Source organism: Gorilla gorilla, chromosome 1, assembly GCF_029281585.2.
Source record: "Gorilla gorilla gorilla isolate KB3781 chromosome 1, NHGRI_mGorGor1-v2.1_pri, whole genome shotgun sequence".
In the NCBI taxonomy this organism is placed as follows: Eukaryota; Metazoa; Chordata; class Mammalia; order Primates; family Hominidae; genus Gorilla; species Gorilla gorilla.
In genome coordinates, this window is record NC_073224.2 from 130,571,623 (window position 1) to 130,599,250 (window position 27,628).

At 53.8% G+C, this 27,628-nt stretch overlaps 3 protein-coding genes across 12 annotated transcripts; 1 reads left to right on the forward strand and 2 right to left on the reverse strand.

The window, feature by feature from the left end:
- Nucleotides 1-296: 296 nt before the first annotated feature.
- Nucleotides 297-5,858, forward strand: AMIGO1 (adhesion molecule with Ig like domain 1). Of its 3 annotated transcripts, none has more exons than XM_004026268.3 (2): nucleotides 297-623; nucleotides 1,044-5,858. In XM_004026268.3, exon 2 carries the CDS (start codon nucleotides 1,131-1,133, stop codon nucleotides 2,610-2,612), a length of 1,482 nt encoding a protein of 493 aa, XP_004026317.1. In that variant the 5' UTR covers nucleotides 297-623; nucleotides 1,044-1,130; the 3' UTR covers nucleotides 2,613-5,858. The 3 variants fall into 3 exon arrangements, with proteins under 3 accessions (XP_004026317.1, XP_018868174.1, XP_055209827.1); XM_019012629.4 differs by having other exon boundaries at nucleotides 1,066-5,858; XM_055353852.2 differs by having other exon boundaries at nucleotides 297-458.
- Nucleotides 5,859-9,521: 3,663 nt separating this feature from the next.
- On the reverse strand, nucleotides 9,522-17,216 carry CYB561D1 (cytochrome b561 family member D1). Of its 4 annotated transcripts, XM_004026266.4 has the most exons (4): nucleotides 15,756-17,216; nucleotides 15,420-15,523; nucleotides 14,886-14,923; nucleotides 9,522-14,310 (listed from the first exon to the last, which is right to left on the reverse strand). In XM_004026266.4, the coding sequence occupies exons 1-4, from the start codon at nucleotides 15,901-15,903 to the stop codon at nucleotides 14,199-14,201; spliced, it is 402 nt and encodes a 133-aa protein (XP_004026315.1). In that variant the 5' UTR covers nucleotides 15,904-17,216; the 3' UTR covers nucleotides 9,522-14,198. The 4 variants fall into 4 exon arrangements, with proteins under 4 accessions (XP_004026315.1, XP_004026312.1, XP_004026314.1 ...); XM_004026263.5 differs by lacking the exon at nucleotides 15,420-15,523; XM_004026265.5 differs by lacking the exon at nucleotides 14,886-14,923.
- A 79-nt stretch (nucleotides 17,217-17,295) lies between these two features.
- ATXN7L2 (ataxin 7 like 2) lies at nucleotides 17,296-26,185 on the reverse strand. 5 transcript variants are annotated; one of them, XM_019012046.4, is made up of 12 exons: nucleotides 25,951-26,185; nucleotides 23,909-23,974; nucleotides 23,421-23,525; nucleotides 22,814-23,024; nucleotides 22,227-22,513; nucleotides 21,566-21,648; nucleotides 20,931-21,184; nucleotides 19,903-20,101; nucleotides 19,639-19,760; nucleotides 18,312-19,107; nucleotides 17,925-18,002; nucleotides 17,296-17,443 (listed from the first exon to the last, which is right to left on the reverse strand). In XM_019012046.4, exons 1-11 carry the CDS (start codon nucleotides 26,075-26,077, stop codon nucleotides 17,961-17,963), a joined length of 2,292 nt encoding a protein of 763 aa, XP_018867591.1. In that variant the 5' UTR covers nucleotides 26,078-26,185; the 3' UTR covers nucleotides 17,296-17,443; nucleotides 17,925-17,960. The 5 variants fall into 5 exon arrangements, with proteins under 5 accessions (XP_018867591.1, XP_055209797.1, XP_018867733.1 ...); XM_055353822.2 differs by lacking the exon at nucleotides 23,909-23,974; XM_019012188.4 differs by lacking the exon at nucleotides 17,925-18,002 and having other exon boundaries at nucleotides 25,951-26,183.
- Nucleotides 26,186-27,628: the final 1,443 nt, after the last annotated feature.

Below are 27,628 nucleotides of genomic sequence, written 5' to 3' on the forward strand. Positions count from 1 at the left end.
ACGCCTCTTGCCCGAGTAGGTGCAGCGAATTCACTTTAGTTAGACTTTTCCTGAGAGCCGGTCTGTGTAGCGAGAAGGGTGCTGGGAGATGGGGGAATGGGGGATGGAGGAAGTTATAGCGGAGCCTAAGGGGCCAGTGCCGCCCTTCCTGCCAATTTTCGTCTTTAGCTCAGCGTCCGGAGCTCGCTGGTTGAGGGAACGACCCCGCGCGCGTCCGCCCGGCCGGCTCCGACACAAACACACGCACGTGCGCCCCGCCCCCGCCGCGCGCACGCGCCCCGAGGCTCCGGCGGCGGCGACGGGCGCGCGCGCGGTGCTCGCTGCCCCCACGCCGCTCCCTCCGCTGGGATCGCTGCGCCTCCGGCTCCCCGCACCGATCCGCGCCAGGCCTGCGGACCTGGAGGCAGCGACCGCGGTCGGCGGGCTCCGGCGGGCTCAGCGGTCGAGGCGGTGGCAGGGTGAGCGGAGCGGGGCCCCGCAAGTCCCCGGGAGGCGACGGTGCCGGGCGCGGGCCCCTGCGTAAGGCGGGCGCAGTGACAGGCCGGCCGGTGAGGCGCCGCCGGGGGAGGCCGCGACGGAGCTCCCAGACCGGCCATGGGCTGAGACACGTCCTCGCCGAGCAGGTGCAGTGACCGGAGGCCCCGGGGGGAGCCCGCCCCTACAGGCCCCGGGGACCCTCAACCCCGACCGGACGCGTCCTACCCAGCCCGGTGCCCTGTTGACCTTCCCTCAGCTCCTCCCAAAAGGCACACCGACCCCACCTCCAAACCCTGCCCGTGCCATCCCTGTGACTCCCAGCAGTCCCTGCCATCCTGTGCATACCTGCAGCCTGCACCCCTGTGACCCCAGCCCAGCAGGCCCTCGGGCCACCTCCTCTTCGGCCGATATTTACAGCCCACTGCCTGCACAGTGCCTGGAAACTACCCAGCATCTCTCTCTCCTAGCCCAAAGGGGGTGGAGGTAAGGGTGGGAGGGGAAGTGGGAGAGGGTGTCCTTCCCTCTGGAGTCCTTGGTGACCACAAACCCATCCTCTTTCTCTCAAGTGACCCTTCCGTACCCCACCAGAACATGCCCGGGTGACCTCCTCCCAGATCTTCCTTGTGGCCTTCCTCGCCCACTCCAGTGACACTATGCACCCCCACCGTGACCCGAGAGGCCTCTGGCTCCTGCTGCCGTCCTTGTCCCTGCTGCTTTTTGAGGTGGCCAGAGCTGGCCGAGCCGTGGTTAGCTGTCCTGCCGCCTGCTTGTGCGCCAGCAACATCCTCAGCTGCTCCAAGCAGCAGCTGCCCAATGTGCCCCATTCCTTGCCCAGTTACACAGCACTACTGGACCTCAGTCACAACAACCTGAGCCGCCTGCGGGCCGAGTGGACCCCCACGCGCCTGACCCAGCTGCACTCCCTGCTGCTGAGCCACAACCACCTGAACTTCATCTCCTCTGAGGCCTTTTCCCCGGTACCCAACCTGCGCTACCTGGACCTCTCCTCCAACCAGCTGCGTACACTGGATGAGTTCCTGTTCAGTGACCTGCAAGTACTGGAGGTGCTGCTGCTCTACAATAACCACATCATGGCGGTGGACCGGTGCGCCTTCGATGACATGGCCCAGCTGCAGAAACTCTACTTGAGCCAGAACCAGATCTCTCGCTTCCCTCTGGAACTGGTCAAGGAAGGAGCCAAGCTACCCAAACTAACGCTCCTGGATCTCTCTTCTAACAAGCTGAAGAACTTGCCATTGCCTGACCTGCAGAAGCTGCCGGCCTGGATCAAGAATGGGCTGTACCTACATAACAACCCCCTGAACTGCGACTGTGAGCTCTACCAGCTGTTTTCACACTGGCAGTATCGGCAGCTGAGCTCCGTGATGGACTTTCAAGAGGATCTGTACTGCATGAACTCCAAGAAGCTGCACAATGTCTTCAACCTGAGTTTCCTCAACTGTGGCGAGTACAAGGAGCGTGCCTGGGAGGCCCACCTGGGTGACACCTTGATCATCAAGTGTGACACCAAGCAGCAAGGGATGACCAAGGTGTGGGTGACACCAAGTAATGAACGGGTGCTAGATGAGGTGACCAATGGCACAGTGAGTGTGTCTAAGGATGGCAGTCTTCTTTTCCAGCAGGTGCAGGTCGAGGACGGTGGTGTGTATACCTGCTATGCCATGGGAGAGACTTTCAATGAGACACTGTCTGTGGAATTGAAAGTGCACAATTTCACCTTGCACGGACACCATGACACCCTCAACACAGCCTATACCACCCTAGTGGGCTGTATCCTTAGTGTGGTCCTGGTCCTCATATACCTATACCTCACCCCTTGCCGCTGCTGGTGCCGGGGTGTAGAGAAGCCTTCCAGCCATCAAGGAGACAGCCTCAGCTCTTCCATGCTTAGTACCACACCCAACCATGATCCTATGGCTGGTGGGGACAAAGATGATGGTTTTGACCGGCGGGTGGCTTTCCTGGAACCTGCTGGACCTGGGCAGGGTCAAAACGGCAAGCTCAAGCCAGGCAACACCCTGCCAGTGCCTGAGGCCACAGGCAAGGGCCAACGGAGGATGTCGGATCCAGAATCAGTCAGCTCGGTCTTCTCTGATACGCCCATTGTGGTGTGAGCAGGATGGGTTGGTGGGGAGATTCTGCCCCAGGAGAGGTAATGCACCCCCGAAGGATATGAGGGGATGGAAGAGAGGGCTGGCTGCCCAAGGGAATGGATTCCTCCTGACCTCAAGGGAATTGGTCCCAGGTACAACAGAGAGCAAGACCCCAAACAGGGCGTGGCTGCCACGATTTTCAAATGGGGGTATATTAATCCTCAGGCAAATGCTACACCCGTACCCAAAGCCCTGCCAATTCTCAGTGTGGTAGAGGAAGAGAAGCATGTCTGAGTTGGATGGGAATGAGGAAGGAGTGAGGGGAAGAACAGATTCCCTAAACTTTCATGAGGTCATCCCTAGCTCCTTAAGAGAAAAACATTTAGAAAAAAAAATTTTTTCTATCTCTGCCCACCCACACCTGTGATGTTGTGTGTGTTGGGGGAGCTTCCACAGGAGCCACACTGGGGAAAAGCTGTAGTATCTTCTTTGTTTAGGAAGTCAAACTTCACAGCTGGGGAAGTTGAAAACCTTTGGAAAATGAGTCAGGAAAAGGCTGAGACCTCAATCGGTAACAATTCCCCAAAGCTGTTGTAAGACTTTGCATTAAAGCCTTCCTTTTTCCTGATGTGCCCTGGGTGGATGGATCTTTGCAGGAGCCGGGCCTGCTGCCTTTTAGTTACAACAGCAATGTGGGATGTGGTATCTGTGCCTTGTCCTGGGACCAATGGCACAGAGGGTTATAGCATGAACTGAAGGGTCCATGTCACAGCATAGGTGCCAGCACGAAACTTGTAGATGGGGGGTGAATTCCAGATAGGCTAATTCCCTGGTTGGTGAAACCCTTGGTTAGTATTTGATTCCCAGCATCTGTGTGTCAGGCCAGAGTGGGGGCTGCTGAAGGCAGAGCTTTTATGGATGCCTGCCACAGACTGATACATGGGCCCACTTCACACTAGAAGGATGAAGGTAAATCAGCCTCTATTATGTAGCATCCAGCTGGACCTACCTGATTCTCAATGTATGCCATCTCTTCATCCAGTCTCCTTATCAAGCTCAGGTGGGATTCTGAATTTTCCCTAATATGCTGCTCTGTAAAGGGAGGAGTCCAAGAAAGCCTGGCCCCAGCTGGCTTAGAGTAGGCTTGGCGATAGTGAAAATCCAGTATATATCTCCTCTGTGTGGACAAGGTTGCCTTGCTCCTCTCAGAGATACCACCTCTGCTGCAAAGTCAAAGCATGGGGTTTTGACATCAGAAGGGTTGGAATTGGGTGGTCTCTACCCCAGAATGGCAGTTTGGAGTGCAGCTTCGAGTTCTGCCCTCTCCACAGATTCCAGGCAATCCTGAAGCAGAGATAATCAGTAGTACTAAACTTTCAGAAGGGGAGTTCTGCCACCCCATTCCTCCATCGAGAGGTCTTTGCAGTTGTGGTTGTGAGGCCAGAGGAACTTAAGAAGAATGAGCTCAACATTCCATTCCATCCAAGGTTGCAGAATACTTTGAGTATGGAGATGACTGATCCCTTTAACCTTTCCCTTTGACTATACTGCATGCCCCGTGAGTGGCTGCTCTGAGCTTTGGCGGGGGATGAGCAGGGTGAAGGTGAAAATGTTCTCTGATGTTGGTTTTTCTTAGTGTCTCTTCTCTCGCACGTTTCTAGTCCATTGGAAGTTCTCCAGATCCTCTAGATTTCTGACCTCTTTTTACATTCTAAGAGGTGTCATTTACCTGTGGGTGAGGGGCTTGGAGGGCCTGACTATTAAGCTTCCTATTAAGATTGGGGAAGGGGACTCAACATCTTCCCCTTGTCTGGTCCTGGGAACTCAAGGCTGCTGTCCATCCTTTATTAGTAACCTAGTTTTGTTGAGAGAGAGGTGCAGCATTTCCCTCAAGTACCTGCATGCTCATAGGTATGCATGCTTATAGGTATGCATGCACACCAGCACCTTGACTTCCACCAGGACAGTGAATCTGTAGTCCCCATTAATGACACTCTCAGAATGGTCTCCACCAATGTGCACAACTTCATGCACACAATTGTATTCCTCTTTAGGAGAGACAGTGACCATGCCAGGCTCTTCAAATACACACTCCTGTATTTTAATTTCTGAACTCCCTGAAGCTTCACCCACATCTCCATGGCACTGAATCACTTTTCTGCCCAGGCTGGAGTTAGAAGAACCATGGGTTGAAGGCCTTGGGAGAAGAGGTGGTAAGGAGCTACCTGGTTCTTCGGACTCCTTAGAAACCTCCCGTGAAGACTATATATATGAGCAATATATGAGCAATTAAGATAGAACTAGGTCATTGAAGGACTCAGAAGGAAACTGGCAAGGGGCTAAGTAGCTGTGAGCTGCTCTTCCTGTTAACTGTCCTCAGGAGAGAAAAGTTGTCTTGATTTATTCCAGAGACTCCTGAGAATTTTGTTACTGGAGCTATAGGAACTAGGACTCCCTCCTCAGACTCATCAGGAAATCTGGGAAAATCTCATCTCCATGCTGCAGTCTCCCCGCTTGGCACCATCTAGGGCTCTGAAGATCTTTAAAGTGAGCGTTAAGTGAAGCAGGCCTTCTGGGGCATCGTGATGGAGCTCCTGAGGACTGGGAGGGCAGTTTTCTTCATAATTCCTACCCAGTTTAGGGAATGAGAAAAGGCCCTGTGGCTCTTAAGTCTCCTGACTATATCCATTAGTTTGGCCTTGAGTTTGAGACACCTGGTAGATGTACCTGGCTGCCCTACCAAGAGATTTGATTTGCTTCTTCCCATGGTTTCAGGTGATAGAACCCAAAGGTAGCTTTTTAATTGGAGAATTGAATAATCAGCATATGTAAGCGCACTAGAACCCTGTGTTGAAAACTGCCAGGTGTGGGTATAAGAAAAGGCCGAGAGATCACCACCTCCTCTTACCCTACCCCACACCCATAAACCAGACATGTCTCCCAGGAAGCAGGTGTCCCTGGAGACAGAGGATGACAGGGCTCTACAATCTGTGTAATTATTATTATTATTTTGTATTTATGGGGCCCAAGGAAGGGGCCAGGAGAGGGTACACCCCAGCTGGGGAGAGCAAAGCAGATGGATCCAGTTTTGTGTGTGTTCTTACCTCTGTACTTCCTCGTAGCTCTGCTGACAAAGCAAGCAGGCCTCCCGTGTCCAAGACCCCATTCCTCCCACTTGTGTACACCTAGGCTGGCAAATCTTGGAGCCTCTGGGCTCTGAAAACTAGACAATGATCATTAAACCTGGCTTGAGTCTCTGTTCTGGCACAATCTGACTGGTTTATTTTTTCAGCCTGTGGGTGGGGTTCACTGTACCTCAGAAGGGTGTGTCCTATCTAGGAAGAAAATCTTTAAGTGCTATTGTACGGACATGGGTGAAATACACATCTAGGCATTAAGATGGACCGGGGTCCCAAACATTTTCCCTAATGAGCCAGATAGTAAATATTTTAGGCTCTGCAGACCACACAGTCTCTGTTACAACTCAGCTGTGCTGCTATAGCTTGAGTGTAGCCACAGACAGGACAAAAATGAATGACTGTGGCTGTGGTCCAAAAAAGATTTGACTTATGGACATTGAAATTTGAATTTCATATTTTAACATGCCTTTTGAGTTTTTCCAAGCATTAAAAAATATATAAACTAGGCCGGGCGCGGTGGCTCACGCCTGTAATCCCAGCACTTTGGGAGGCCGAGACAGGTGGATCACGAGGTCAGGAGATCGAGACCATCTTGGCTAACACGGTGAAACCCCGTCTCCACTAAAAATACAAAAAATTAGCCGGGTGTGGTGGCGGGCGAGTCCCAGCTACTCAGGAGGCTGAGGCAGGAGAATGGGGTGAACCCGGGAGGTGGAGCTTGCAGTGAGCCAAGATAGCGCCACTGCACTCCAGCCTGGGCAACAGAGCAAGACTCCATCTCAAAAAAAAATATATGTTTTATATATATATATATAAACTATTATTAGCTCACAGGCCACGTAAAACCAGGCAGTGGGCTGGTTTGACCAACAAACCATACTTTGCTGACCCCTAAGATTCTCAAATGTCACTGAAGCTTTAGAGTTTAGAAATCCCATGACTTGGCGCTCGCTGAGGCTTGTAGATAATGTCTTCCTGGATCCCTAGGGCAGAGGGTTGCCTCCCTGCCGAGTTCTCTTAAAAGTCTGGATCAAGCCTACTGACCATACCATGGAAAAAATGCTTGGATTGGGTTTTAAAAAATGGTGGGCAGCAGCTCACCTTCATAGAATTTTATTATCAGTATTTTCATGTTGTAAATGGTAGCCATCTTAGGCTAAAAGTATATTCACCTAATGGGCAGGTTAATCTTCCTTGACAGTTTAGTGTGTCCTAGGCATTGCATGGAACAGAAAAATGCAGTCCCTACGTTTTGGTACAGATTCAGCCTACCAGAAATTGGACTGGACTCTAAAACTCTAACCATGCTGATTCTTTGGCTACTCTCTTGGTGATTCTAGAAGGGGGTTGTCGTGGCAGATTCCAAAGAGGGAGAGGAAATGATACAAGGAAAAAAATTAAAAGAATGCGAATTTGAATACTTACCTAAAGTCTTGACTGAAGGGCAGCCCTCCTCTATTTGGAAAGTTGTTTTTCACTTCAGGAGGAACAACCAAGGTGACGAGGGGTGGAGCTACTGCACAACCAGCCACATCAGACAAGTCAACCTTGGCAGTCAGTGAAATGACAGCTGTTGATGTCAGAGCACTCCCATACTCTGCATTTATATGGTTTTTCATCTGCAAAGCAGTTTTTCTATGGCTGACAATTTGGCCGACAGGATGAAGCTGATAAGGAGAGCAAGTCTGATGAGGACTACTTGGAGTTCTCTCTTCTATTTTGGCCTGTGCCAAGCCCAAGGAAGTCCATGGCTGCATCTCTTCAACACCCCCCACCCACCCACCACCCACATCCTCACCACCTCCCCATCACCTCCCCCAAACTACAAGAAGTTCCTTAGATTCTGGCCAAGATGTGCAATTTTGTCTGCCATGCCTTGCAGCACTTACCCTGGCTCCTCTTAGGTAGCACTTGCGGGGAGGGAGGAGGCTAATATGACAGTTTTCTTTGAGAATAGATAAGAGTTCAGTGCATTGGTTAACCTGGCCTCTCTTCCCCCCAGTCTCTCAACTCCTTCCCTTTCTGCATGCACTTCTTGCACCACTTCTCTTGTATCTCACAGGAAACCAGTGGGGAAGCTTCACTTTCTCCACCCACATAGCAGAAAAGGCTCAGGCCCCTGCAGTGGGACGGTTGGCTTTTCTGGTCTAGCCACAGTCAGCCTGTGCTGAATGCTTCCTCTCCTGGGGCTTGGGAGAGGAAGGCTAAAGCAGCTGCCAGTTAAGCCCCTTCATCAGGCTTCTACACTCTCAGGTGGAAAATTTAAAATGATGAAGACACTTAGACCTGCCCTGACGCCTCCAATCTAGTCAGCTTGTTTACTCTCCCTGGTTGGAACCATGGCCTGAGAGAACCAACCTGCAGTGAGCCAGGACGTGGAGCCCTGAAGTGGGACTTCTGGATGCCCTTTGGCACTGGCATACATTAGGTGAGACTGGCATACATTAGGCAGGAGTCATTGCCTCCAAGGCTGGTGTATGCATGCATGTGCACACACATACAGGTTGGCAAGTACTGGAGTTGGATTGTACTTTGTGCTGCATTTCCCTTACCTCCCACTGCTCCCTCACTTGGTCATAGTTTGCTTTTGGGGGGCCTGAGCAGAACTGAGCATCCTTAGAAAGCACCATGAGATAACTGGGTATCTGCTTTAAAGATAGGGGTGCTAGGGGGCCACTCATGTATACTCAGTGAGACAGAGTTGGCTCCTCAGATGCTACTGAATAGCCTGAAGTCATTCCTTAATCTGCTTCCAACAGAGGTTAAAAACTCATCTGGGAAATCCTAGCAATAGCAGGTGGATTATAAACTGAGATTGTTCTTCTGTGATGCATCTGGTGACTAGCCGAGTCTCCTGAGTGGGTGGGTAGGGGGAAGGTCCCCTCACTGGAGGTAATTTCTGCCTACATGAAGGGGTTAAGCCCAGCGCCATGCTGGAGACGGGCTACTTCAAACCACCCTCCAGGGCAGTTCTGCCTTTCAGCTTGTCTTCTTTGTGCAGTGCTGGTGAGGACTGCTGAGGCTCTGCACACAATGCCTGACTAGTGTTTCATTCCTGGATCCCAGGACAGAAAAAGCAATTAAGATAAAAAACGAATATTCAAGCCTCTGCACTGCTGTTTTGCTGTTCCTGCTTCTTTGCATCCACTCCAGGCAGACTGCTGCTGCTCTCAGACAAATGGAATGGAAAGTATTCTTCCCCAATTTAAAATTTAAACAGAACTGCTTTCAGTGTGTGTGTGTGTGTGTGTGTGTGTGTGTGTGTGAATGCCAATAAAGCACTTGGAGGAGGAGGGGACTGATCCTACTCCAAGAGCCTGAAATGGGGAAAGGGAAACCAGGCTGTGGACCCTGGGAAGCCAGGGGTCCCTGCTCTGCATCTCCAATCCCTGAGGCAGGTGTTGCTCATTCTGTGGCTTCGGTAAATAGAGGGTCTGTGGCGATGCTGTTTGCTCCAGTTGCTCCTCCCTTCCTAGCTTGTCTGCTCCACTTTTCCCTCAGAAGGGCAGAATTAGGAGAGATTTAGATAGACTTGTGACCTGCAGCTCCCGACGAAGACCAGCTCCAGGAACTTCAGGCTGGACCTAGGGAGGAATTGTACTGACTCCGAGATCTGCAGTCTGCCCTGTGATTTGGGAACACCAGGTAGGCAGCACTTACGGCAAACTTCACTAGTCATGGCCGTGGTGGCATTTCTGGCAGGAGTTGGTAAGAGCTGACCTTGCATCTGGAAGGAAGAAATGTGTCCATGTTTTCTTATGATGGCCAGAACAACTCTCTGAGACTTAGATCCCCTGTCATTATCCATAACTGTTTATTGCCTAAGAAGCATAAAGCCCAAAGCCTGGCTCAGTGAAAGAGAAGGACAAGAACATAAAAATACCACCTGTTTACATGTGTTTAATGCTTTGAATTTTCCAATTCCTATTAACATTCATTCTCTCATCAAACCCTCACAACATCCCTGTGAGGTAGGTCAGGCAATAAGTGGTTTGCCCACAGCCACACCAGTGATAGGGACGGAGTAAACCCATACTGCAGGTTTCCCAGCCCCCAAGCCGATGCACCTTTCATTTCATGTTACACAGGATCTTTGTGCCAACCAGACACAGGAGCATCAAGAGCACTACCAGAAGCCTCCCTGCTCTCTGAGCTTGCAGAGGGGACCCAGAAATGCTGGGCTTGAGGCATCAAGACCAGGGGTGCCCCCTGGAGGCCAAGACAGGTAAACAGAAGGAAGGGCAGGAGTACTGGAAGTTCAGGCTGAACAGCCACCCCTGCCACCACCATAGGTCTCAGCCTAGCATACACTGTGTTCCCTACATATCTTGACCTTTGTCAGGTGCAAGTCTTATTAGTTTACTGAGAGGACTCAGTGCCCACTCCCAGACGACAGTCACTGCAAGGCGTGGCTAGCAGCAAGATTCCTGACTTCCTTCCCACAGTGCCTTCCCATTCTGTTACACTCTGCAGCCCAGGAAGGAGGGGGAAGGTGAGGGCTGACTGACTCAGCCTGCAAGTGCTTAGAGATCTGAAGCTGAAAGGCCCCAGCACCATTCAGCTAATGATTATTATTAACTCTGAACAGGCTTTAGCACAGCGGCCAGCTGGCTTAGGGAGGATGCTTGAATCTCCCACAGTGAGGTTTTCAAAACAAGACCTGGCTAGGCACGGTGGCTCACGCCTGTAATCACACCACTTTGGGAGGCCAAGGCGGGCAGATCACGAGGTCAAGAGATCCTGGCCAACATGGTGAAACCCCATCTCTACTAAAAATACAAAAATTAGCTGGATATGGTGGCACGTGCCTGTAGTCCCAGCTACTCGGGAGGCTGAGGCAGGAGAATCGCTTGAACCCGGGAGGCAGAGGTTGCAGTGAGCCAAGATTGTGCCACTGCACTCCAGCCTGGCGGCAGAGTGAGACTCCGTCTTAAAAAAAAAAAAAACCAAAAAAACCAGACCTACAGCAGCCATGCACGGGGGTGGGAGGGTGGGACGATGAGAAAGAAGGGATGGGCCAGTGAGTGTGGAAGGGCAGCCTGCCTTGTGAAAGGGTGGGGAGAGAGGAGGCCCAGGCTGGCAAGTGGTAACAGCCTACCACTTAAGAGCCAAGAAGGTGAGGCTGGAGGACTTCCCCAGATACAGAGCTGCTCCCACTCCATACCAACCCCAGCCATGATGGGGCTCAGAGGAGGGGTGGTTACAGAAAAGATGGGGGCTTGGGAGGGGTATCTGAACCCAGAAGGGTAATCTCATTTCCATTCAGATTTGGATACAGAAGCCATCTATATTTCTAATGTCCTCAAGGTTGAATTTGAATATAATCAAATTTGGAATATAATCAAATTTGGAATATAATCAAATTTGGAATCAGGACTTAGCTTGATATGAAAATTTGTGCAAATGACACGCAAATTTTTAAAATCTAAGCACTCTGCCCTGGCTTTTTAAAAAAAAAAAAAAAAAAAAAAGGCAAAACAGGCTGACCACTAGCAGCTTTCCCTAGCCAGGGAGCAAGGACAAAAGGGCAACCATGTGCTTCTCCTCCAAGGCGTTTGCTTCCTTGCTGAGGAGCCAAGTGAATACCCCAGACATGAGCAGAATAAGGGAGGTGCGGGGAACAGAGGATGGCGGAGGAGGGAACACACAAGCAGGAGCCCATGCAGCTGGGAGCCACTGAGATCCCAGCTGGAGGAAGAGTGCCCTGGCACTGAGGTCTAATGGCTGTCCAGCTGCTGCCCCAGGATGTGAGGGCAGGTGGTGATGGAGGGAGAAATGGAAAAGGGGGGGAGGGAAGTCCCTCCACAATCCGGCCTGCCAGGACGAAGGGCTCCTCCTGGTGACCTATTCCCTACACTGCAGTCAGACCAGGCTAAGCAGGAGACCACCAGGCTAAGCAGGAGACCACCAGTGCCCTCCTCTCTGCTCTGTGCCCCTGCCCTCCAGGCCTGCTGGTCAGAAAGGCGACAGCTGGGGCCCCTTCCTCCTGCAGAATATAAATGACTCCCCCTTCCTCCCAGGGCTGGGAATAGACATCAGATGGCACAGCCCACGCAAACTGCCGGCTGTCAGCACGCCTGCCCGCCCGCCCACCAGCCCCCGCACCACCTGGGAGGAGGCAGCACCTCAGGCAGGCTCAGGCTTTACGGCATTGCCTGCTTGCTCTTAGAGCAAGCTGGTGAACTTTGCCTAGCCCTCCTACCCTGCGGCAGGTAGAATGAGCCTCTCAGCACTGGCTGTGATGAGGAAAGAGGAGATGCAGTCCCTGGATCAAAATCACCGCAGGTGAAATTCTCCATGCAGCCCCAGTAACCGTTTCTTCTGAGTTCACACCACACTGGAGAGTTTGAGAGGAGGGAGGACAATGAAAGAGACAGGAACAATACCCCTCTGCACAGCAGGGGCCTCCTTTAGATGCTTGTCCTGGAGATGCAATCTCCCCCAGGAGGGGCATAATGAGGTACGTGGAGAGGACACTTCTGCCCTTGCTGTCCCCATTCTTGTACTATTGAATCAAACCAACCTCCTTACTTCTAAGCTACCCGGAGAGGAGGACCTGAATCTTCAGAAGACCAAGGACATCCACAACACTAACATCTAGGAACACCTGCCCCTGCTCCTGGGAACTGGAGCTCCAGCGCCTACACCCCAGGCTTCCCAGAGTTCCCTGTGAGCTATGTCTACTTGCCTCAGCAGCACTTTCCTGGCTCAGCTGTTGTCAGGCCTTGCCATGATCTAGGGAGATCCTATCTTCTCAACTGAGCCCAGACCACAGCTAAGCAGTCTAGCATCCAGTCCTCACCACCGAGGGCAGCCTGGGGAACTACTTTCAGCTGCAGCAAGGAGGGTGGTGGTCTCTGGAGGGAAGAGAGTCCAGCCCTCATTTGCCAGCTGGCACCAAACTCAGCCCCCTCTTGGACCAAAGAGCTGGCAAGAGATGACAACTGAGGAAAGCTTAGATAACAAGGGAAGAGGGGTAACCAGAGAAACTTTGTTTTCTTTGGATCAGAAAAGCCCTGCCCCACTTCCTTGGCCCTTATGAAAAGCTTCAAAAAAGCTCCCAGAACCTATGTGCTAAGGCAAGAACCTGAGCCCTAAGAAGGGCAAAGCATGAGATGCCTGGGGCTCCTTTGCCCTGAGAAGTGATTTCGGGGGAGGGAGCACACGCAGGCCCTGCAGCCCTCAAGCCCAGATCCTGAGGTGGGCTGAAGGAAGATCTTAGCTGGGCTAGGCAGCCCAGCCCGGAGCCTTCGGCTTGGTTAAGCCAATGCCCTCCTGCTTCTACAAAAGCTTTAAAGTGACTTTAGTGCCTTTACCGTCTTAGAGTCCAGAAGACCCTCACCTGAGTCCCTTCTCTTCACAGTGCCTGACCCCCTGTGCCCTGGCACAGGGACCAAATCAGCACAAATTTCTGAAGGGCCTCAAGGGCAGAGCTGTCCCTCCAGGGGAGTAAAGGGAGAGTAAAGAACTACCCCCTGAGTCTGCTAAGTGGTCCACGTGGTCCACAGCTGGGACAGTATTCTGAGACACCGACCTGACAGACGCTGTATATTAGAGAAGGAAGGGACTTAGAGATTGTTTAGAAACATTTCACAGATGAAGAAACAGTGGTCTTAAGATATGGAATGTACCTAAGGTTGTACAACAGAGCCTAAGAGGACCATATCCCATAAATAAGACCCATGGGCTCTCTCCACTACATCACACTGCTTTCTTAAAAGTAACCCAAATATCCATGGATGCCATTCATAACTTACAGGAACCCAATTTTTCATCAGGCACACAAGCAACAAATGACCACCAGCACATCACTATCACCACCCAAAACTCTGTCTCTCATCAAGTAGAGGCTTCAGGATCAGGCTCTCCATCACCTTCCACTCATACCCAGTACATCTCCCCATTTTGACCCACTGAATTATTCCTCAACAATAGCAGCTTTGGTTTCTGCAGTCCCTGGACCAGCCAAGAAGTGCAAAAACCTGACCACTTCTTAAATAGATCCCTTATAGATCACCAAAGGAACCATGATGTTCAAGGCAAGCGTCCCACCTAGATTCAGAGTTCGCAGGAACTCACATTTCCATTTTCTTCCTCGGCAAGTAGGATCTGGAAATCTGGTGCATGATCACCAGGGCTGGATAGACGGGCAGTGCCAGGCACAGGTACCAGGCCGCACCTTTGATCTGGGCCTGGAACCATACTGAGTACATGCCCAGAAGCACCGTTACTGTAGCCATCAGGTAGACCACCAGTCCACACGTCAGATGGTAGAGCTTGAGGCGAGCCACCCTTGAGACCCTGGCTGCCCGGGGACAAAGGAGGCAGAGCCCACACAGTGCCTGGACACCAGTGGCCAGCAGTGTCAGGGCTCCCACCCAGCTGTGCCAGGACACCAGATGAGGCAGCTCACTGCGGGTCCTGCTGGAGATGATGAAGCCCAGGCCCAGAGCTGCACAGAGGATGGCTAGGGTCTGCCCTGCCCAGTGGAGCCGGATCCGTGCTTTTCGGGAGCAGAAGAAGAACAGGGAGTGTTCAGGTGAGAAGAGTAGGATGGCTTCAGCCATGCAGAGGCAGAACTGTGAACATAAGAGAGAGCCAGTAAGCCTCATGTCTGGCTTGGAGGCCTGAGAAAAAGGAGGTGCTCTCATACATCCTGACAAAGAGGACAAAGGGTAAGGGTTAAATAAGTTCAGCCAGGACCACCAGCCTCACAGCTCAACATTTCTGGGAACATTTGGGAATCAGCACTTGAGTGCACGTCTCCTCATTCAGGTTGACATCTCCCCATCCCAACCTCTACAATGACTCCCATTTCTTGACCAGTGGAGCAGCAAATGTTAAATTTCTTCCTGAACTTTGGGGACAAGTCGGGAGATGACCGGATAACACCTCTCCCCCCTTCTCCTTTCAGGCCCCAGTGGAGAAAGAAATTATCTTCCATGCCCTCCCGCCCTTTTCAACCATCTGACAACTGCCTATGGCCCAGCCCTCCAGGTTTCCCAATCCCATAGGCTGCAGGGAAAGATGAGCCCTAGATGTTTCCTCCACCTGTCTTAGCCTTAGAAAGGCTGAGCTTTCTGAAAGCTGGGTGCTTGCCTGGGAGAATGAGGTGAGGCATACCCAAACAAATCAGATAGAAGCCTAAACTCACCGCCAAGGCCATGAATACAGGGTGCCAGGAGAAAAGACCTAAGAATCAAAGAGAACAGGCTGAGGGCTTGGTACCATTGTTCCTGCCCCTGTAGCTAGGTGGAACCCAAAGAATCTAGCCACAGGAGAAAAGTACCATCCCCAATCCTAATCGGGCACAGGAACTAAGGACAAAGTGGAGCAGCCAAGGAGCCCCAGGGTGAGCAACCAAGAGGGCCTCCTTATCCACACACATACAACAGTTTGGCCCGGGTTCCCCCTTCAGCACCTCTCAGCTGGCAGCCCAGTCCTCTGCCCCTTTTTTTGTTTTTTGTATTTTTTTGATACGGAGTCTCGCTCTGTCGCACAGGGTGGAGTGCAGTGGCGCAGTCTCGGCTCACTGCAGCCTCCACCTCCCGGGTTCAAGCGATTCTCCTCCCTCAGCCTCCCAAGTAGCTGGAACTACAGGCGCGCACCATCACGCCTGGCTAATTTTTGTATTCTTAGTAGAGACGGGGTTTCACCATGTTGGCCAGGCTGGTCTCGAACTCCTGACCTCAAGTGATCCACCCGCGTCGGCCTCCCAAAGTGCTGGGATTTCAGGCATGACCCACCGCGCCCGGCCTCCTTCACTTCTATCCTCCATCAGGGGACCTGTTTCTGAGGAAGTAGTTCGGTCTATTCAATCGTCTGCCCTTCCCCCACAGCACCCAAAACCCCATTATTCCAGGATCCCTGGGGCCCCGCCCCACCAGGCCCTCAAAATCCCTCCACTGTTTCTGCCTCCCCTTTACTGCTGGGGTCCCTCCTCCAAGTCTCCCGGGGCTCCCAAGCGCTGCCCCTCCAGCATCTCCACTCCGCCCCCTTCCGCAACCCCGCCCCGCACACTCACTGGTTCCTGGCCGGGACAGCGCTGTCAGAAAGATGGTGAAGCCCAAAGCTACCAGGTGCGCCAAGATCCCACTGCCTCTCCGCAGCCAGCGGGTCAGTCTCGGCTCCCCAGCTGGAGCGGGAACCAGACCTACCTCCAGGGGCTGCATGGCCGTGGCCCGCGGGCCCGTACACTCCAGCTGCCCGAACACGTCTTCCGGGTTTGCGATCGCGGAGGCGGTGGCGGCTGCCGGAGAGGCTCCTCCCCGGGGACGCCGCCGGCAGTGCAGCGGAGTGGCCCACAGCGCCCTCTGGGCGCTGGGGGGGAAACGCGAGTGCCCCGGAGAGGCCCGCTCCTGCGAGAGCCCGGAGGCAGAAGGGGACCGAACAGTTCCCAGCCCACCTTCATTTGTATCTGTGTGTCTGTCTACAAGGGTAAATCCCAAGCAGCCTGTGGAAATTACTTTTGTGGCAAACGATTTCAGTGAAACCCCAAATCACACACTTGGTACGCTGAACCAAGAGTGTGAAACAAGTGTTTGGAGCCGATTTCTAGTAGTACTGGATTTCCCTGGCTGTGCACTGTCTCCTGTCACCTCATTTTGTCTTGTTCAGGGAACAAGCTTCCTCCATGCCTAAGAGCAAGGAGAATAGGAAAGGACATCGCCAAAATATAGTGCCTTGAACCTGGTGGACCAAAGGAGGGAAATGCAAGTCTCCTCTCGCATCTGCACGGGAGTGGTCCCCAGCGAGATAAATGGAATATCCCAGCCCTGCCGCCTCCTCAGCAGCTGCTCAGCCCTGAGGAGCCAGGTGATCCTGAAGGACCAAGGCCTCCCACACTCCTGTGGCCTCCCACACCACCAGTTCTGCAAGTGATGATGCCTTTTCCCTTCCTGCCTCCAAAAAAGGGGTGGTTCAACCCAAGGACGCCTCCCTGGGAAAGGTTCTACCCCTTCCTTAAAGGCAAACCCACAGGCAGGGAAGGAAGGCTGTCCAATAGAAAACAGGAACATCCCAACAGCAATGACCAACCCAGCTCAAGCTCCCTAAGTGGCTGAGAAAATGAGGCTGCAGGAACAGCTGAAGAAAAGCAGGCAATAATTCAGGGAGGGATGGATGCCTAGGGTTGCTGAAGGACCAGAAAAGGGTCACAAGCCAATTCCCAGACCCTCAGGGCAAGGATCCTAGAAAGAGCCAGAAGTGCAGCTCCCCCTCTCAAGTTTCTCTTCCCAGTGGGACCACAGTCGTCTCTGGTGTCAAGACTCAGGAAGCCTTACTCATTCAGAGCCACATGCCTCATCATCCTGTCTGGAAAGACTACCCCAGTGACACAAACATTTTTCACACTATTGAAAATGACAAGATGACAATAATAATAATAATGAGCATAAGAGACTTTTGCAGGCAAGCTATGGGAGCTGGAGTCTGGCTGCCTATCATCTCAGCCTCCCAGGGTAGGGCTGGGGACAGTAAGGACACTCATCTTGTTATTTTTTTCCTTCCTTTTCTATGTTTCTGTTTTTATATTTTCATAGCAGCAACAGAACAGGGAGACAGTCTTGAGGTATTTTAAAGAGCTTTTTTTCTTAAAAAAAATAATATAAAGTTATAAAAAGCGGCAGCAGCCTGGGGCCCGGATCTGGAGGGGAGGAGGTGCTGGCGGCTCCGTTGCAGTGGGCAGGCACTTTCTCGTTAATGGGCTTTTGACTGCAGGAAGACAAGAGGCGAGAGAAAGGGTCAGGGTGGGGGCCTACCAGCTGTCCTACCCAGTGAACTGTGTGCACTACAGAGGCTAAAGCTTGATTTCCTTCTGCTGGCCTGGTGAGTAAAACTGAGCAAGGGGGAAGATGAATGCCAGCTCACCAGGGGCAGCCTGGGTAGTGAAGCTGGAGAACACACAGGGTTTATGATTAGGCCCACATCTAACCCAGGAGAGCACCCCCGTCCCACCTCCAGTAAGTCCCTCCTGGCAGAGATCATATGGAGAGCACATGGCACACTACACCAGGGCTCCCACCAGAAGAGGCAAATAAAACTGGCTGCAGGCTTTACTGGAAACCCTGGAGAACTTGCCTGTCACCTGCACACCTGGAGGTGGGCACATGTGCATAAGTGGACATGGGGTTGTGTGCCTGCCCTTCAAGGCCCTGATGCCCAGAGGAAAAACCAGTGAGACCAGCCCACCCACCTTGCTGCTCGGCATGTTAGGCTGTGACCCAGGGACTCAAACTCCCTTTCCTTCAGGGAACAGAGGTAGCTCCAGTACCTGGAATGAGGGTCACAGCCAATTCAGAAAGAAGTAGCCCTTTGATTATAGCAAAAGCAGGGGTGGAGGGGTGCCGCATCTCCTCAGCCCAAGGGAAAGGGTTAGGGATAGGGGAAGGTTCACCAGGCAAAAAGCTGGAGTCACTTTGCTAAGAACTGACCTACCTCTTCCTAAAGAAAACAGTCCAGGAACTCTCTCAACTTCCCCTTCCTCCCTTTCCCTGCACAAACACCAATGTAGCATCTTCTCTGTATCAGGTACCCCCTGTGTGCCCCACCCTCATCAATCTTCAGGGAGCCTGGCTGGTACCTTCAGTGTAGAGCACTTCTCCTCAAAGGCCAGGGCCGGGCCTGGCTTCTTGCGGCGCACAGAGCAGGCCACATCAGCAGGGGCACCAGCCTGACAGTGCTTGGCCTTCACTGACCGGCAATAAGTGGCCAGGTTTTTCCGCTTCTTGGCCACCTCCTCCTCAGAGAGGCAGTTGGTTGGCAGGGCCTTGGCTGGGTGTCCAGCTGCTCCCCGGTTCTCCAGCTGAGAAGCCTTGACTGGTGTGGGGAGCTGATGAGGGGAGCCACGACAGTCCAGGGGCCCTGCCCGCTTCACTCTTGGCCCCATTGTCCCATTAAGCCCCATGCTCAGGGCTGTTTTAGTTTTGGCCGAGAGGCCCCTACAGCCAGAGGGTTTCCCTTTTCCAGTGGGCTCCAGGATGCAGGTCCGTTTAAGAGTGGTGGGGCCAGGGGATAACTTCCGCTTTCGAGAAGGGGCCTCCACCTCCACCCCGTCCTTGCCTTTGGATGACTTGCTGGCCTTGGAAGGCGGCAGCTTGCTGAAGGACGGGGATGGCGTGTTGGCAGGCAGTGGTGAGGTGATAGCCTGGCTCCCGCCCATGCACTCTGCCTGGCTACAGGCAGCCGCCACGCTGGGGGAGCCTGCAGGGTAGCTGGGGACAAGGTTGTCCTTGGTGGGGGGCATGGAGGCTGGGCAGGCAGGTCTCGGGGGTGGACCTGGAAGGCGGGGGCAGGTGCCTGTAGAGGATGGGCTCAGGGGAGCAGATAACGGGGAGTTGACAAGGTGAGCTGGAGGTTCAGCTGCTGGTGGGATCTTCCTGCAGCAAAAAGAAAGCCCCACTGTGACTGCCAAGAAACAAGACAGCTTCCCCCAACACAAGACACACTCCAGTCTCTCTGCCCCACCTAGAAATGGTCAGCAGAGCCCCAGAGTTGCTGCCATCTGCTGGGAGATGCTGGAACTGAGGGTTAGGAAGAAGACACAAGGGTGTGCCTGTGGAGAGGAATTAGCTAGTACCTACTAACTAGGAGGTAGCCCACTAGGAACTTCATTTTAAATCTTGGTTTGGGCATCCCCTATCCCTAGTTAACCAAAAGGTACTGGAAGTGATGGATGAAAATCTAGATTCACCCCCAGACCACCCTTCCATGCCCTGCCTTAGCCAAACTCTAGGCTGCCAAGTTTTCCCACCTCCTTTTCATGCTACTCCCTATCTGGGGTCCTGCTGGCAAATAGCCAAGGCACACCTACGGGTATACAGGAAAGATCAGGGCTTCTGAAGCCCAAGTATGTCTGGAACCTAGGAATTTCCATTCTAGAACTTCCATTCTGGGCCCAAGAGACTTACTTCCACATGTGTGAGCTGAGGTGCCGTTCCAGCATGGAGCTGAGTGCTGAGCAGAACCGGTCCAGCCGGCGGCTAAACACATAGCATCCTGGGCTCACCAGCCGGCTCCCAAAGGTGCAGAACTAAAGGCAGAAGGAAGGTGCATGGTTGGCAGGGTCTGGGGTGCAGAGACAGCATCTGCACACAGGATCTGGCCTCCTCCCCATGTTGTTGGCCAGGAGTGCTGGGCCACCCCCTCCATAGGCCCCTATTCCAGGTCCTTACCGCCTGTGGCCGTGGGGGCCGGGTTGCATAATGGCAGTCAGGGGGTGGGTGGAGGTCGTCAGATGTCCCCTCCTCCTCACTCTCTTCGCTGGAGGCCTGGGTCCCACCCCGGGGCATGGGGAAGGGGAACAGGCCTGGGTCCCCATCACCACCACAGGGGCCTTCATCATCCAATTCACTCTCGGAGGAGGCCCGGGACCTGGAAGGGCCAAAAGGGATGCCAGGGGAATGTGACTGTTGTGGGGTCAGAGTAGGGGCATCCTTGAACCCGCCGAGCTCAAAGAGCAGGGCACCAGGGCAGACACCCTGCAGGGCAATCAGAAGAGGACAGAGGGAAGGGAAGGACAGGAGGGAACGACATAGCTCACAGAGTAAGAGACAGAGAGACTGCTCCCAAGGGATTCTCTCCCCAGCCCCTTCACCTCCCAGCCCCTTCCTCCTCAGGGGATAATCTGCTGCAGATCCGCCTCCTCCAGAAAATCTTCACAGTTAAAACTGTACCCAGCTCTGGTCAGCCCAGTCAACTTGCTCAACCCCCTTCTTGCATCACATATTCCTGTGAGCCTGTCTGTGAGCTGAGCCTGTGTTTCGTGTCTGCCCCTTGTGTGACAGGCAGAGATGCATGTGTGTCTCCTTCAGCAAGTCAGGCTCTCCCTGGGGTCCGGCATAGCCTCTGCACGCGAAGGGGCCAGTGAGTGAATACACATAGGGCTGCCTTGCCCAGGAGTGTGACCCTTTCAGCTCCCCAGTGACAAGTTTCAGTCTGTTGGAGGCAGCTGGGAAAATGTTCATATCCTGAGTGTTGGATCTGGCACACTGCCGAGAGGCTGGGGTGCTGTGGTATGCCTGGTTGGAAACAGGGGAGTCTCCTGCTTCCACACCACTGTCAGGAGCCCCAGGAATCCCCCCACACTCAGGGCTGAGGGAGTGCCTCTTCCAGGACACTCCCTGAGCCTGTTTCCAGGGGCCCCTGATGGCTTAGGAGCCAAGTACCCCCAGGTGAGGTAGGGGTTAGATTCTAGACGTACCTGGGCAGTGCACAGTATGGGTAGGTCTGCTTGGCACGAACAGAGAAGGTGCTGCTGGGAGCAGCCACCGCTGCTACAACCTGGACTGAGGAGGGGAGCTCCTGGGAGGGGCGCTCGAGAACTTGCTCCTTGCGCCCTGGGCTCTTCTCCTTGGGAGACTCCCCTTTGCGGGAGTTGGCCTTCAGCTCTGCCACCAGCACGTCAAAGTCCTTGGCCCGGCCCTGGACTTCCCGGCGCTGGTGTACTGAGTGGATCTAGAATACAGCAGAGTGGAGAGCTGGGGAGTAGGTATGAACTGAGAAGGGGTGAGGAACGGCAGGGTGCTTTGGCCCGGGCAAGTTGGGGGGCAGGAAGAGAGGTGGGCATATTTGCAGCTGTGTTCATGTGTCTTTGTTTCATTCCCCCATGGGGCCAAAACCCTCCTTTGGGATGGGGGAATCTGGAAACTCCCTCCTTCCCACTGTTCCCACCTTCTGCCCAGGAGGGGCATCCCCATCTCCCCTTCCCTTGGGTGGGCCTAACTGCCCTCCCTTAAGCTGGACCTTCAGTAACATCGACATTCCTCTCTTTGCCCAGGGAAGGAGTGAGCAAGCCCTGTGCTGTCCTCCCTCACCGTGCAGTGGGAAGGGGGTTACCTTGCAGGTCAATAGGCGGGTACAGATCTTTTTGGTCTCTGGATTTATTACCCCACACTGCCTGTTGAGGTCGCACTCCTTTCCTGTGGGGAAAGCACTTCCAATGAACCTCAAGACCATTTCCAGGAGTTTACAGGAGGATCTGGCCGCTTCCTGCCAAGGGCCTGAGAACTGGTACTAAGGCAGAAGAGACTCCAGCCCTCAGCCTGGGGCTGTACCTTCCAGATAAACTTCTGGGCATCAACATCTCCTTGCTGGGTGTGAGAACCATCCCTATCCCAATTTCAGGTGCGCCTTTTGGGACTTCAAGCCCAAAGCAGGGCAACACACATCAAGAAACAAAAGCAGCCATGGGCATCTGGGAGGCCAGAGAAGCCAGCTGTGAGATGTGTCTGGCTGGTGCCCTGGATCTAGGTGAGAAAAGAGTGAGAAAGAACTTCACCTCCTGGGCATGGGCTCCCTCAGCCTTGATCAGGAGACACAGGATGGAGAGAAGCTTCCCAGGAAGCAAGCAGGTCAAGAGGTGACGGGGCTCCTATACCCTACAACCTGTGATGGCCAGGCCCATAAACCTGACCTCCTCCTCATCCAGCCCAAGGACAAAGCAGCCCAAAGGAGTCCCCACTCTACATTCTGGACCCCCAAGACCACAACTACTCACGAGCCATCTTCCGGTGGGTTTTAGGGGGCAGCCTGGTCCCACTGGGCTCCTTTTCAGGAGGGCTGCCTTCAGACCAGTGACTGGACCCCTCACTGGGGATGATCTCGATGTTCTCTCTGCCAGGAGGTTCTTTAGAAGGGGGAGCCATGGGAGGTTTTCCAGGGGAGTCCTTGGTGAGGCCCCCTGGCTGGCTGAGAAAAGCAGAGGGTGGGGCCACCCTGATTCCATGTCCATCAGGCTTCGGGAGACTGGACATCTTCTCCAGATTCACCACAGGCACGAAAAGGCTACACACAGAGAGAGGGGGTTGGCTGGGGGAGGGGAGGGGAGGCGAGGCCTGGGGCCTGGACTCTAGCCCAGAGCCATCTCTTTCCCAGCCCTGGAATTTGGGTGGGCTCCAGCAGGGGTATGAAACACGGGAAGAGGAGACCCCATCTTCCCTGGAATATATGGAAGGAAGCTGCAGACAGGGCGGCTGCCTCCTGCTGTGAGGAGTATGCCTTGACCCAGGGCTGTCTGCATTGATGTCAGCCCATCCATGGGTCAGGGTCAGGGCCAGTCTTAGAAAGTTTCCAGCCTCTCCTTACCAGAGGTTGTCCTTCTGGGTCTTCTCAGGAGGCTGGTGGCCACGGCTCCGGGACCCCTGGCCCTTCTCCCTGGAGGAGGTTTTCGTGGAACCTGGGGCCCTACAAGCTGGGCCCTGCCCATTCACTACATGGCATTTCTGAGAGCTGGCAGGGGCTGGAGGTGGGGGTGGGGCCCGGGCATAAAGCTTGCTGAGGGGCCCATGTCTTCTTTCTGTCACCAGGAGGTGGAAAGAATAATCAAGGTGAGTGGTATCACCACTTCCTTCCCCAACCTAACCCTGTCCATAGACTCACATGAGAGAATCTGAGTTTCCATAAATTAGATTGTAAACATGCCTCCTTCCCATTTGAATCTGAGCCTTTAAGACTCAAAATTCAAGACCCAGCTTCCTGAATTTCTTAACTCCTCCCGTAATTCCACTGGATGCTAGAATTTTGTTGAAACAATAACCCGACTCCCCACAATGCTCTGAAGCCACCCCCACGACCTTCCTACCCTCAACACCACCCTCCATTACCCCACGAGACCTCCCAACTGACCCTGTCCTCAGAGTTCCATGCTCCACCTTCCCCTGTCCCTTTATCTCCTCCCTAGGGCTCCCCTCACCGCAATGCTTCTGGAAAGCTTGAGGCTTCACCACTTGGCTGCAGTGGTTACACACAACCAAGTAGAAGTCATCATGGGCAGGGCAGTGCCCGAAGATGGACATGTCTGCAATGACAGAAGCCCATGTCACTGGGGCTGAAGATCCCAGGGTTTCTCTGGAAGATCGGAGAGCACTCCCACCCCACACTCAGAAGGCACTTCACCTCCCCGCTGATATAACAAGCTCCATGCTGAATGCTTCCAGCTTCCAGAGTTCGATCTAAGCAGTCCCAAAGGGTATACGCTTTCAGGTGAGTGGGCAATCACCTATGATTATGATCTCCAACGACAGGTCACAGGAGCCAGAACAACCGGCCGACTCGGACCTATCAAAATGAGCGTCCCCAGACAGCTGCTTCAAGCAGCCACCTCCTTCTGTAGTGTGGTGGAAAAGTGGAGCGTGGTCCTGTCTGCCCTGGGTCCCAGCCCTAATGTGTGTCGACTCCCACCTTCTTTAATGAGGGTCATGGCATCCAACTTCTTCATGTTTTTGCTACTCTCCTCCAGCTCAGCCCCTAGAGGAGAAACACAGCTCAGAAGGGTCAGGGCCAGTTTTAGAGAGTCTCCAGCCTCTCCTTACCAGAGACTGTTCTTCCCAGAAGACAACCCAGAGGTTGTCCCCTTTCCAGAAGCCCCAAGCAGGGCCTGCAGCTCAACAGTATGAAGCCCACACTCCGTGACAAGCTCCTGGTGCTAGGACCACTTGGGGAACCTTTCAGTGGGTCATTCTCAAATGCCCATCATCCTTCACCTGCTGCATCTGGACTAAGATGGCCCCACTAAGAAGAATCCATCCACCTTTCTTATGGGACCCTTCACTTCAAGGTGCAGTTTAGGGTTCCACTGCTAACTAGTTGGGTGATTGTGGGTAAGTATCATCTCTTTTCTGGGCCTGCTTCCCCATTTAAAGGGGAAACCGTCCTTAACCAATGTTTCTATAAGTCCCTGAATCTCTTCTTGAGATTTCTCAGATGGGTCCTTTCTGCTACTATGTGGCATCCCAAATAGATACTCTCCCAGGTCCCCACCCCCATGAACTCAATTTTGCTCCACCTGGGTTACCATAGCATTGTCAAAGTTACACCCAGCTTCTCAGGTCCTGCACTGATAGGATGGTCACAGAGCAGAGAAACTGCTGTCTTTGGTCCTTGAGCATCTTCAAAGTCTCCTTGGTCAGCTATGCAAGTCCCTCCCCTTCTTAGAGGGGCTTTGGGCAGGGGTTGCCCTTGTACCTCAGTTTCTGGGTTAATGACAAAAACATCTTAGCTGTGCAAAGCAGCTTTTTCCCCATCCCCCTACCTCTCTCCTCCCCCCTCCCTCCTCTACGCCCCCTCCCTGTCCCTTGGGAAAAAAAAAATCAATTCTGAGTCACCAAACCTGTCTGACTCCATTTCCGGTTCTCAATGCACCCAGACCCTGACAATGGCCCCATCCTTGCCCACCCAGCATGGGGCAGCCCCAGGGTGGCCTGGGCTCCCACTTAGGTCTGCTCTCTGATGCCCATTAACAGATATGCTCCTTTCTAGGATGAGAAGATTGTTGACAATCTTATATAATATCCAGATTATGAGGGGTCGTGGGTTAGGCACGCAAGAGACAAGGGGCAGCTCCCACTCTAAGTCCGTTAAATGCAAGTGCGGGGAATGATGGATAGAACGAAACTGGGAGTCGGATGTCTCAGAGGAGAACAAGTGTCATTAGAGACCCCTCCGTGCAGTCTCCTCCTCCACCTCTTCTCACTTGCAAACTTCTTCAGGGGCGTGATGCCTGCTGTCACCCCGAAAGGCCACGAGGCCAGGTGCTCCCTGGGGCCCAGAAGACAAAGATCAGAAGAAGGGGCTGTAGGCCCGCTCACTAAGGCACTCAGGGGCCTAGAGAAGGTGAGAGTAAGAGCAGAGAGCCAAGAGGCAGGGCAAGAGGCCTGGGAAAGGACAGTGGGTTGGAGGCATGGATGGATGGACCGAAGGATGGAGGGAGGGAGGATAGATGGATGGACGGACGAACTAACGCGGAGAGGGCGGGGGTCTAAAAGCACTGCAGCTGCAGGCAAATGCCGAAAAGGAGCAGGAGGTGTGGGGCAAAAGGCGAAGGAACAAGGGGGGTGAGGAAGGGGGCACAGAAGTGGGGTGCGTGGGAAACACGTGGAGGACTGTTGCGGACAGGGAAAGCTGGAGGCAGGTGCAGGAGGGGCGCAAGCTGAGGGGCAGCAGGCAAGGAGAAAGATAAAGGCAAGCCTATATGGGGGCAGGTATTAGGGACTGGCATTGGCAGAGGTGGGCAGGGTGGGCTGCGAGCGGTGAGCCGGCGCTAGGACCCGGAGGCGAGAAGGTGACGGAGCGGGCGGGCACTAGGACCCGGCGGGTCCTTTGTTTGGGGGGCCGGGGAGCCGGACGGCGGCTCCAGTCGGCGGCTCCCCTCAGCTGGCGGGGGCCCGGAAGGGGGGAGGGGAGATAGTGATGGGGTCCCCGGACTTTAGGGTGGCTTTACTCACCGTCAGCCGCGGGCAGGTCGGCCCGCTCCACCCACGAGCTCCAGCTCTGTCCCGCGAAGTCATCGAGACTCGGCACCCGCCGCTCCAGAGCGGCCATTGCTGCCGCCGCGCGTTCACGCACCGCCATCACCGCCGCGGACGCGCGCCCGCCCTGGCGCCGCCGCCGCGCGGCCCCCTCCCCCTCGCCCCGTCGCGGGCACGCCTCCCCTCCTCCCCACCTGCCTTTCCAGCGCAGTCTTTGCGCAAGCGCAACACAGGTTGCCTGTTCCCCGCTCCCCCCCCCCCCCCGCACAGCCTTCTGGGAAGTGTAGTCTTGGAGCGGATGCTATTGCCTACCGAGCTTGCAGCAAGAGCCCCTCCGAAATGCACAATTGCAGGGGGAAAAGAGAAGACCAAAGCTCCAGGACCTCCTCTTCTAACCCTTATGCACACATTATTTGTGCTACCAGTCCACTCTCCCAAGCTCACTGCATCTCTCCCCAGCCCCAAACCTCTCTGCCCAGATGCCCCTCTAAGCCGTGCGTCCGCCAGCTGGCTGGCGCCCCTTCCCGGGCTGGCGGCCACGAAGCGACTCCGCTCCCCTGTAGATCGAATAGGGTAGGTGCAGGGAGGTGGGCGCTGTGAATCAGAAGGGCAAGGGGAGGGAGTCTGTAGGATGTGCTGAAGGACACAGGGGTGGTGTGGGGGAGGGCCTCGGCTCCCGTGTCGTGCCTCCTCTGTGGGAAACCCACGCTGCCCTGATGCAGAGCAGAGGGTTGGCGTGGCGTTGTCTGGATTTGAGAAGACCTGGCCAAGCTGACCAAGATCACCTGTCACGATGACAGGATGACAGAAGGCTGTCTCCGAGCCAGAGCCAGCCCCGGAACTGGGGTGGCCCCGAGGCAGCTGGTGTTTGCAGCATCTCTGCTGATCCGTCTCTCTTCTCTTGAGAACTGCGATCGATACCCTGTACAGCCTCTTCCCAAACCCTGGCTGGACCCTGACTCCATCCATCACTTTGCCTTCTTTTTCTAATGAATACTTTCTCTGCTGGAAGGGCTGCTTCTGAAGCCTCGGCATAGGGAGATTTCTCATCAGAGCTGTCATCTTCCTTGCTAAGGTCTGGAAAGTACCTTAATCATCCATTTCTTTCATCTTCTCAGCTGATAACATTTCTTCCCACCCTCACACAATCAGACAAAAGTCTGCCTACTCCACTTCCCGCCCCCCCGCCCCGCCATCGCATTAAAAAAGTAATACTAATCCTTTTTCCTCCTCAGCCTCTCACACCTCACGCCCGACGCTTGACCCTTTAGCTAAGGGGAAAACAAGTTGGGGAACAAGACCTCAGATTTTCTTCTCCTTTTCATCCAAGGAAGGTGTAAGTACTTCAAGAATAATCTCTGAGGGCAGGGAATCTCAACCTGAGACCCATAGATGATCCCTAGGGCATCCAGGAATCAGGTAAAAATTAAATGTTCAATTGTACCCAAGGTATTTTTCTAGGGGATGTAAATGTAGTGTGTGACTCTCTGAAGAGGGATAGAGGTGCAAGTTTGTTCAACAAGAAGCTGATAGTTAAGAAAGTGAAGCATATGGCCCTCAACTCCTGACAGGAAGCCTGTTTGGGTCACAGATGGTAGGAGAGCAAATGGAAACAGCTTTGTGGAAGCCACTATCTCTCACCTTTTGAGTTTGC

Excerpts from the sequence above, each read along its gene's own strand:
- AMIGO1 (XM_004026268.3), top strand. The coding sequence starts at position 1,131 with ATGCACCCCCACCGTGACCCGAGAGGCCTCTGGCTCCTGCTGCCGTCC.
- CYB561D1 (XM_004026265.5), bottom strand. The coding sequence starts at position 15,903 with ATGCAGCCCCTGGAGGTAGGTCTGGTTCCCGCTCCAGCTGGGGAGCCG. Across the intron at positions 15,524-15,755 it reads GCTGTCCCGGCCAGGAACCA|AAACAGGTCCCCTGATGGAG; the intron begins GTGAGTGTGCGG and ends CTACTTCCTCAG. Across the intron at positions 14,311-15,419 it reads ACGCGGGTGGATCACTTGAG|TTCTGCCTCTGCATGGCTGA; the intron begins GTCAGGAGTTCG and ends TTATGTTCACAG.
- ATXN7L2 (XM_019012046.4), bottom strand. The coding sequence starts at position 26,077 with ATGGCGGTGCGTGAACGCGCGGCGGCAGCAATGGCCGCTCTGGAGCGG. Across the intron at positions 23,526-23,908 it reads CATGACCCTCATTAAAGAAG|ACATGTCCATCTTCGGGCAC; the intron begins GTGGGAGTCGAC and ends CTGTCATTGCAG. Across the intron at positions 18,003-18,311 it reads AGAAGTGCTCTACACTGAAG|GTACTGGAGCTACCTCTGTT; the intron begins GTACCAGCCAGG and ends CCCTCATTCCAG.